Source organism: Pocillopora damicornis, chromosome 8 (genome assembly GCF_964200805.1).
Source record: "Pocillopora damicornis chromosome 8, jaPocDami1.2, whole genome shotgun sequence".
In the NCBI taxonomy this organism is placed as follows: Eukaryota; Metazoa; Cnidaria; class Anthozoa; order Scleractinia; family Pocilloporidae; genus Pocillopora; species Pocillopora damicornis.
This window is the reverse complement of record NC_142677.1, coordinates 18978458-18988934: the sequence shown is the minus strand read 5'-3', so window position 1 is coordinate 18988934 and position 10477 is coordinate 18978458. Positions and strand designations below refer to the sequence as shown.

Here is a 10477-nt window from a genome sequence, read left to right as displayed (position 1 = left end):
GAGGAAAGTAATTGTGAGTAAATTCAATTTTTTATTTTGAAGTTGTGGGAGTTTGTTCGTTTGTTTGCTGTAATGGCGTGTTTAACTCTGATCTTTCCTTCACAAAAACTAAATTCGAACGGCACACTCCAACGAGACACAAGGGAATTTAATGCAGCCTTTTCTCGATTCCTTCAATTTCTGTTGTGCAATTTAAGGTACAAATGTCCAAATTGAACGGAATTGGAAAGACTCACCAGGAGCGTATATTTATTGTAGAACTTAAATTAAAACTTCGCTCGCTTTTTTTTTACTATGAACAAATTGCTCGAGAAAATTCAGATATTAAATGAATGAAAGTTCCATCGTTCAGTTTAACTGTAACCAAATACCTCACGTTTCAACTTTCTGGGTACTTTTTGTGAACGATTAAAATTAATTGCAGACGGTTTTTAGGCCGCTTGTCAACCAACGTAATGACACTATTGTTTATACAAATTCATTCTGAAACCAATATTTTTCTGTCAACCAAAGTGATTTGATAGAGAGAAAAGGGAGGATTCATAAGTTATTTATCGGCTTGAGGTAGTGACCGACGTGTTTGCTTAACCAGCCGGAAAACGAGGTATATTTATAAAAAATGACAACGAAAGTTGTGATGTACTCGGCAACTCACAAAAGCGTTACCGTGGCCCGTGGGCAGAGATAGGAAAATATTGACCGGGTAAAGAACCAATCAGATTGCAAGATTCGTTACCGTGCCCTCTGAAAAAACAATAAATAAATATATTTCGCATTCTTTCGGTTTTCATTGTTTATTTATTGCATTGTAACCCGGAGATATGGCACAAAAATGGCAGGCGAAGAATCTGCTGAGTTTCTTTGGTCAACAAAAGCAATCCCATGCATAAATTTTCCTTTGATAATAAAGTAACCTTTTCCAGGTGTTCAGTTGATAAAAAGGTGCGAAATAATAGCGGCAGAGAGAAAGTGAAGAATAATAAGTACACAAAAGTATCTATGAACATACAATAATCTGAGTGAGGATACAACGGTATCTACGCATAGCGGTATCGATTAAATTGATAAAATTCTGGGGTATCTATGAGAATCCAAGGGTTTCCATTACTATACAAGTGTATCTATTTTTTCTTCTTTTTTTTAATGTGTTTATTTTGGCATGTTAAACCACAATATTTCTTGTCATAAGCTTTGCAAGGAATTTCTAAAAATTTAAGCTTAGAAAAAACTTATTTTCCAAGTCACATTCACACTTATTTTCCAAGTCTCTTGAATTGACTTACTATTCAACTTTGAAAAAGGACTGAAAATTTTCTTTCCTCGACAAACTAATAGCGTTCGAAATCTAAAAATTGTCACATTTTGCGTGGCTCGTTCACTGAATTAATGAATTTTAAAAAAATGGAGTTTTTCAAATTCGGAACTCTTATAAAGAGATAACACCATACGCTGTCTTGTTCAGAATATTAAACTTAGATGTCTCATGAGCATTTTACAGAAATCCGTTCCACTGTGTATCGATCCGAATTGTTCTTCGCAGATGGCGTCCTCTCTCTTCACGCTACTGAGTAATTAAATAGCTCCATACTTTGCTAAGTCTTGTTCATTCTGCTACAGAGGTTTTATCAAAGTCATGGCTCTTAAGGTGCGCTAGGCATCGGCCAATTTCCAAAATCAAATGTGACGTTGTCGCCTATGATCATAAACGGCGCCCATTGAGAAACTTTGTCAAAGCCGTTATTTCTCATCCACTTCCTGGCCTTGTGGAGAGATTCACTGGCGCTTTCACCGTGGAACAAATGTTTGTAGAAGCAAGTCATGAACTGCTCTGTGGCCGTGTCATTCAGGGCCCATCGTGCCGCTAACACTGAACGAGCTCCGGATCCTAAGAACGCTCGGGCAATTCCAATAACTCCCTCAGTTCTAATTTGTCCACGAGCACTGTGACAACAACTAAGCACCACTAGTTTAGCTCGCAACCGAATTTTTGAAATATCCGCCATCGTCAAAAGATAATCTTCTTCTCGCGGAAAAGGTGGGAGTGAGGAAGGGTGCTTAGGAGAAAGAGCAATCTCCCCTCTTTCGGCATCACCATGGGCAGCAATGTGTATCAGGCTCACTGAATTTATCGCTTGGAGTACAGAATGCTTTGTCGCGGAATCTCCTATCAAAGGTGTTACGCCAAGAAGTGTTCCAATCATCTCTGCTTCCTTTCTTGCACACGGCAATGGTTTCATATTTCTGAGTCTTCCCTTGTAAATCACCTTTCCAACTACAGGGTCACCCACTATGAGTGCCCCGGTCTGACTGTGATAGTCTGGAGGACTTTCTTGAACAAGCTTGAGAGTCGTCAGAGAGGGAACCAGCCGAATCCTGCATGACTCTGATAAATACTTGCCTCCTTCGTCAGCCAAAGCTGCAAATGGCACTTGGTACACAAAGGAATCAGGGACAATTATGATCTCGGGCTGCTTCAATAAACTGGCCACAGGAGCGATGACTATCTTGTAACACAAGTGAAGACTTGTTTTGAAATGTTCGGCATCATAGTCACGCGGCACTGAGCGGTTGCCGTAGTGAACTGAAATCAGTTCGGTGTCATCTAAAGATCGATCTTCGCAATTCTGTTCAGGTAAAATGGCGTGGCTGCGGAGGGTGTCCTTAAAAAACTCATCCAAATCAGGGACTATTCCGGTCAGCTTGTTTTGGTCCAGGTTCACTTCCTTTTGTGAAAAATGAATAGCTCCCGTTGCTTTAATTATCCAAAACCGTACATAATTTTGAACAACTGAAATGTATAGGCATGCAGAGTCTGCTTCTTTTGCGATGATCCCTTGAATGCCACACCAAGATTGCGGATCGCTTGAGATTGGCTCTTGAACAGAGTACCGAGCTGTCATCAAGTCGGCCAGGCCTCTTGCCCTTCTGAGCTCTTCGACGTAAAGGGCATCTTGCGGCTTTCCGGCGGAAGATAGCAACGTACTGAAAAACGTGTAGGGAAAGGTACCGTGCTCCTCTAGAAGAGATATTTGAAACTGATCGTTTTCTTTAAGAAAACCTCTCAAAATGTCGAACTTTCGGATGCCTTGAAAAAGATACGAAAAAGCCTCTTCAAGATGACATTGTGACGCCTTTAACGCCGATAGATAACAAAGATAATAAAACTCGTTCAAGTTGAGTCCAATATCCCTACTTAATAGGAGAGCCTGCTGAAGGTATTTTTCGGCTATGTCACATTTACCAAGCGATTTAAAACATAATCCTAAATCCCCGTAACTGACTGTTACTCCTTGTCTCTCACCGATTTCCATGTTAATTGTAAGGGCTTTCTCGTAATATTCTTGAGCCTTGTCATATTCACCACGCTGATGGGAAATTTTACCGAGATGTCTGTAATCTATTGCTTCTCCGCTTCTATCACCGATACCCTCTCTAACTGCCACTGCTTTCTTTAGATAGTCGTCAGCCTTTGAATACTTGCCGAGCGAGAGAAACAAAGCTGTGAGGTTTGCATAACTTCTTGCCACTCCTCTTTTTCCACCAATTTTCTTTTTCATACGCAGTGCTTTCTCCATACACTCTTCAGCTTCGCTATATTGGCCAAGGCATTGGAACAAATTTCCTAGGTTTCCGTAGCATGTTGCTTCTCCATCCCTGTCGCCAATTTCTATTCTGATAGCGAGTGATTTCTCATAATATTCTCGGGCCTTGTCATAATGATTAAGTAAATGGAACAAAGCTCCTAAGTTTCCGTAGCTTGTTGCTTCTCCATTCTTGTCACCGATTTCTATTTTGATAGCGAGTGCTTTCTCCTGATATTCTCGGGCCTTGTCAGAATGACCAAGTGATTGGAACAATGCTCCTAGGTTTCTGTAGCTTGATGCTTCTCCATTCCTGTCGCCAATTTTCATTGCAATAGCGAGTGCTTTCTCCTGATATTCTCGGGCCTTGTCATAATGGCCAAGTGATTGGAACAAAGTTCCTAGGTTTCCGTAGCTTGATGCTTCTCCGTTCCTGTCGCCAATTTCCATTGCAATAGCGAGTGCTTTCTCCTGATATTCTCGGGCCTTGTCATAATGACCAAGTGATTGGAACAATGCTCCTAAGTTTCCGTAGCTTGATGCTTCTCCATTCCTGTCGCCATTTTCCATTGCAATAGCGAGTGCTTTCTCCTGATATTCTCGGGCCTTGTCATAATGGCCAAGTGATTGGAACAAAGTTCCTAGGTTTCCGTAGCTTGTTGCTTCTCCATTCCTGTCGCCAATTTCTATTGTGATAGCGAGTGCTTTCTCCTGATATTCTCGGGCCTTGTCATAATGGCCAAGTGATTGGAACAAAGCTCCTAGGTTTCTGTAGCTTGTTGCTTCTCCATTCCTGTCTCCAATTTCTATTTTGATAGCGAGTGCTTTCTCCCGATATTCTCGGGCCTTGTCAGAATGACCAAGTGTTTGGAAAAATGCTCCTAGGTTTTCGTAGCTCTTTGCTTTTCCATTTCTGTCGCCAATTTCTATTCTGATAGCGAGTCCTTTCTCCTGATATTCTCGGGCCTTGTCATAATGACCAATTGATTGGAACAAAGTTCCTAGGTTTCTGTAGCTTGATGCTTCTCCATTCCTGTCGCCAATTTCTATTTTGATAGCGAGTGCTTTCTCATGATATTCTCGGGCCTTGTCATAATGACCAAGTGATTGGCACAAATCTCCTAGGTTTCCGTAGCTTGTTGCTTCTCCATTCCTGTCGTCAATTTCTATTTTGATAGCGAGTGCCTCCCCCTGATATTTTCGGGCCTCGTCATAATGACCAAGTGATTGGAACAAAGTTCCTAGGTTTCCGTAGATTGTTGCTTCTCCAGCCCTGTCGCCAATTTCTATTGTGATAGCGAGTGCTTTCTCCTGATATTCTCGGGCCTTGTCATAATGACCAAGTGATTGGAACAAAGCTCCCAAGTTTCCGTAGCTCTTTGCTTCTCCATTCCTATCGCCAATTTCTATTGTGATAGCGAGTCCTTTCTCCTGATATTCTCGAGCTTTGTCATAACGACCAAGTGATTGGAACAAAGCTCCTAGGTTTCTGTAGATTGTTGCTTCTATATCCCTATCGCCAATTTCTGTTATGATAGTGGGTGCTTTCTCCTGATATTCTCGTGCCTTGTCATAATAACCAAGTGATTGGAGCAAGGCTCCTAGGTTTCCGTAGCTTGTTGCTTCTCCATTCCTGTCACCAGTTTCTATTTTGATAGCGAGTGATTTCTCATGATATTCTCGGGCCTTGTCAGAATAACCAAGTGATTGGAACAAAGTTCCTAGGTTTCCGTAGCTTGTTGCTTCTCCATTACTATCGCCAATTTCTATTCTGATAGCGAGTGCTTTGTCATGGTATTCTCGGGCCTTGTCATAATGACCAAGTGATCGGAACAAAACTCCTAGGTTTCCGTAGCTTGTTGCTTCTCCATCCCTGTCGCCAATTTCTTTTGCGATAGCGAGTGCTTTCTCCTGATATTCTCGGGCCTTGACAGAATGACCAAGTGATTGGAACAATGCTCCTAGGTTTCCGTAACTTATTGCTTCTCCATTCCTGTCGCCAATTTCTATTCTGATAGCGAGTGCTTTATCCTGATATTCTCGGGCCTTGTCATAATGACCAAGTGATTGGAACAAAGCTCCTAGGTTTCCGTAGCTTGTTGCTTCTCCATCCCTGTCGCCAATTTCTATTCTGATAGTGAGTGCTTTCTCCTGATATTCTCGGGCCTTGTCATAATAGCCAAGTGATTCGAACAAAACTCCTAGGTTTCCGTAGCTTGTTGCTTCTCCATTCCTATTGCCAATTTCTATTTTGATAGCGAGTGCTTTCTCATGATATTCTCGGGCCTTGTTATAATGACCAAGTGATTGGAACAAAGCTCCTAGGTTTCCGTAGCTTGTTGCTTCTCCATCCCTGTCGCCAATTTCTGTTGCGAGAGCGAGTGCTTTCTCCTGGTATTCTCGGGCCTTGTCATACTGACCAAGTGATCGGCACAAAGTTCCTAGGTTTCCGTAGCATGTTGCTTCTCCATCCCTGTCGCCAATTTCTATTGTGATAGCGAGTGCTTTCTCCTGATATTCTCGGGCCTTGTCATAATGACCAAGTGATTGGAACAATGCTCCTAGGTGTCCGTAGCTTGTTGCTTCTCCATTCCTGTCGCCAATTTTTATTTTGATAGCGAGTGCTTTCTCCTGATATTCTCGGGCCTTTTCATAATGACCAAGTGATTGGAACAATGCTCCTAGGGTCCCGTAGCTTGTTGCTTCTCCATTCCTGTCGCCAATTTCTATTGTGATAGCGAGTGATTTCTCCTGATATTCTCGGGCCTTGTCATAATGACCAAGTGATTGGAACAAATCTCCTAGGTTTCCGTAGCTTGTTGCTTCTCCATTCCTGTCGCAAATTTCTAATCTAATGGCAAGTGCTTTCTCCTGATATTCTCGGGCCTTGTCATAATGACCCAGTGATTGGAACAGAACTCCTAGGTTTCCATAGCTTGTTGCTTCTCCATCCCTGTCGCCAATTTCTATTGTGATAGCGAGTGCTTTCTCCTGATATTCTCGGGCCTTGTCATAATGACCAAGTGATTGGAACAAAGCTCCTAGGTTTCCGTAGATTGTTGCTTCTCCATTCCTGTCGCAAATTTCTAATCTAATAGCGAGTGATTTCTCATAATATTCTTGGGCCTTGTCATAATGACCAAGTGATTGGAACAATACTCCGAGGTTTCCGTAGCTTGTTGCTTCTCCATTCCTTTCACCAATTTCTATTGTGATAGCGAGTGCTTTCTCCTGATACTCTCGGGCCTTGTCATAATGACCAAGTGATTGGAACAATACTCCGAGGTTTCCGTAGCTCTTTGATTCTCCATTCCTGTCGCCAATTTCTATTGTGATAGCGAGTGCTTTCTCCTGATACTCTCGGGCCTTGTCATAATGACCAAGTGATTGGAACAAAACTGCTAGGTTTCCATAGCTCTTTGCTTCTCCATCCCTGTCGCCAATTTTTATTTTGATAGCGAGTGCTTTCTCCTTATATTCTCGGGCCTTTTCATAATGACCAAGTAATTGGAACAAAGTTCCTAGGTTTCTGTAGCATCTTGCTTCTCCATCCCTATCGCCAATTTCTATTCTGATAGTGAGTGCTTTCTCCTGATATTCTCGGGCCTTGTCATAATGACCAAGTGATTGGAACATTGTTCCGAGGTTTTCGTTACATCGTGCTTGGCCTTGAGTGTTTCCTATCGTTTTCATGAGGTTGATTGCTGATTCGTAAAGTTTCCAGGCTCCATTAACCTATTTTGATGCTGAAGTATTTCTGCCAGTTTAAAATGTAGCCATCCTTTTTCAGCGGTGTTATTAGAGTCTAGGTATAGGAGGAGTTTCCTGAGATATTTTTCTGTACTTGTGTAATCCTTTATATAAACGTAAGCACAGATTATATTCCGGTAGACGACACGGAACATAGCGTTTGCCAATGAACTATCGATAGCCAGCACCTGACTGTGTAATATAGTTAAACATTCCTTGTATACCTCGATGGCTTGCAACACGCGATCGGTTTTGTGAAGGAATTCGGCGACCACTTTACCTATGGTGATAACCGATATAGCTTCTTTTACGCTGTCCATCTTGACCCTTTTTCTTCTCAGTTTGAAAAAAAAAGAAGAAATTAGTAAAAACTTATACACGGATTGTTTGTGGAAAATCTTTTTTTGTTTTAAATTTCAAATTGTAACTTTTATCTTCCCCTCTCCGCCTTGTAGTCTTTCTGTATTTACGCGCGGCGCACGTGATTTCAAATTAGCAAATCACATCTAAGAACTTTAACCTTGACATTGGAAAACTGACGTGGACCTTTTTTTGCGTACTTTTGTTGCTTGTCTTAACGGAGTTTAGTTAATTGTTTTTGATCTTTCGTTCGCGCAATTTCTCTAACCCTTTGTTTTGAATTTTAAGAAGTCTCGGAGATTTTATTTTAGCCAAATGTTGTGGTTCATTTAACAAATTTTATACATATTTTCTACGGAGTTTGGACTCTAGCCTCTTTTTTCGTAGATGGATTTTTTTAACGTTGTCCATCAAAGAGGAACACACCTTTGCCGTCTTTTCTACTGGGGTGTTCGTTACACTGTCACGCGAATCACGCAGATCAGAGACCAACTGGAAAATTTAATTGGCTAACAAAACATAACAAGTTTCATTTGATTTGCTGATTCATATTTAGTTTACAGTAACTCAATTCAATTCTGTAAGAAGGAGCAGGGCTCTTAACCAAACCGATTTACTGGACTCTCAAGGCAGCTGGTGTTGCATCATACAGCTTACTGCTTATTCTAAACTACCCAGCCCATATCATAATAATAGTAGCATTTCCTTGCAACAAGCTCGCGTTTCTAGAAATTAAATCAGAGCGTAGGTTTTTTTTTGATCTTCTTCCTCTATATATATTATGACTCACAGGTTTTGCATGTGTTCGGAGAATGTTCCATATTAGCTACCTCTGTTTGAAGGTCCTGTACTCTATGGAGTGTTTGTTACAATTGTCCGCACATAATCGATATGCACTTTATTTAATAATCTTGCATTTTTATAGATCCTTGAAAAAGTGCATTTTTTTCCGATTTTTTTTTAGGAAAAGTATTATAAGATATCGAAATATAAACAATGATCTCTTTTCCTTTATATATCTCAGTTAATGGAAGAAGTCATCATAGGTTCTTTTCAAAGATGGGGGAGCAGTGAGGTTTCTATATGTTGTTAATGTTGTTATTCTTGTCAGAATTTTTTTTCTTAAAAGCTTTCATAACGATACTAGTGTTGTTTCGATTTCTAAAACAGTCAGTATTGATGCAAATTACCTTTTGAAGTTAGAAACATTCCTTATTCATTTTGATGAAGGCAAAGGGACTTGTATAAGATCTTCCGAGGCAGGTCAACTTTTTCCTAGAAAAAAGAAGAAAAAAATCTACAGTGAATTGCGGCAATTTATTAAAATTAATCTTTTTGGTTTCTTGTCACGCCATGAAACTGAAAGTAAACAGGCTGAAAGCCAAGAAACGTAGGGAAAGTCTCAGCCAATCTGGCTAAGTCTTTCTTTCGGAGTCAATTATTTTCCATTGAATAGGTAATCGCCCAAAATTTCGAACAAAAATTTATAGGGTGTAGTTTGAGGGGACCAATTTTGTTCCCTTTCATAGACTGCAAATGTAATGGCCGTAAAGCCAATAAATATTGTTTCCTTTCGCCATGAAAATGATAAGTTACCCGTTGCGTTCTGGAAAATAATTATTTCACGACTCAGGAGACAAGCAATCACTCGATACCAACATTTATACATTCATGATATCTTCCTCAGCCAGCCATTTTAATAGTTAGGAATAGCATTGGAGGTCATGTTTATGACTGGCGAAAAGTTTCACTTTTCACAGGTTTTTTCCTCTCGGGGTAAAACGTTAATACTCTTGTGTGCAATAATATTTTTAATTTTGGATTTTATAGCGTCAAGCGAAATTAAGAATATCGCCCGGCGCAGTCTTACATTGAGTGTTAGAGTATTAAAGACAAGTTCAATTTTCATATCGTTTCCAGTTCTTTTGTATTCGTATTAATTAACGGCCTGTGCTTCACGGATCACTTTAGAATAAAAAACCCAATTTCTTAAAATACTATGTGGTAGGTTCTAAGTTCCGGTTTCTGTTTTTGTTACATATCTTAGATCACAGTTGTCATTTTGCCTTCAGGTTATCAAAAATTGGTAACAACAGCTTCACCTATTCAGACTACTCAGGAGGATAACCAAGAAGATCTTCGGTTGCCTGTAAGCAGCTCCCCCAGCGGTAACGATAATGAAACATCATGGTTGCTCATAAATCCTTGTAAGATGTTGCTATGAAACTCCTCTCCGCCCCCTCCCCCGTTGAAAAAAATATACCTACCCTAATTATCTATTAGTATTGGTGAAACTTCCGGCAAATTCCGAGTAATCAGGAGTACATGACATCAGAGGAAGAAAATCACTCTTTCTTTGAAGGAAGTTGCGATGAGATTCAGGAAAAGAATCTCTGGAAAAAACTCGACCTACTCAAGACAAAGGCTTTTCAAGAATTTGAAAAGAATTCCCAAATTCTTGAAAAGCAACAAGCTTCGGAAACCTATGAACTTTGTTCCATTCACTAAGTCAATATGACAAGGCCAGAGAATATCAGGAGAAATAAAATTTTAACTTTTGATAATTCGGCTAATCGCTCGGTGCTCTACTTTTCAAGTTTAAATCGCTTGCCTGAATAAAGAGAATATTTAACCTCAAATAGATGATCGATGTTGTGCATTCTTAGGAAAATTCCTCTTCGTAAGAGTGGGTACAGTTCATTATTCACCTTTCCCTCCCCTCCCTAAAAAAGGTATCATTTGTTGACCATCACTCACATGAAGCCAAACGACATCCTCTCGATCAT

The 10477-nt window shown here is 40.3% G+C and overlaps 1 protein-coding gene across 1 annotated transcript; it reads right to left on the bottom strand.

Moving 5' to 3' along the window:
- Positions 1–1120: 1120 nt before the first annotated feature.
- LOC113666322 (uncharacterized) lies at positions 1121–8966 on the bottom strand. Its single transcript, XM_089180517.1, has 2 exons — positions 8882–8966; positions 1121–7664 (listed from the first exon to the last, which is right to left on the bottom strand). The coding sequence occupies exon 2, from the start codon at positions 7272–7274 to the stop codon at positions 1641–1643; it is 5634 nt and encodes a 1877-aa protein (XP_089036643.1). The 5' UTR covers positions 7275–7664; positions 8882–8966; the 3' UTR covers positions 1121–1640.
- Positions 8967–10477: the final 1511 nt, after the last annotated feature.

Bases quoted from the DNA above. Each gene is read 5' to 3' on its own strand.
- LOC113666322 (XM_089180517.1), bottom strand. From the start codon at position 7,274: ATGAAAACGATAGGAAACACTCAAGGCCAAGCACGATGTAACGAAAAC.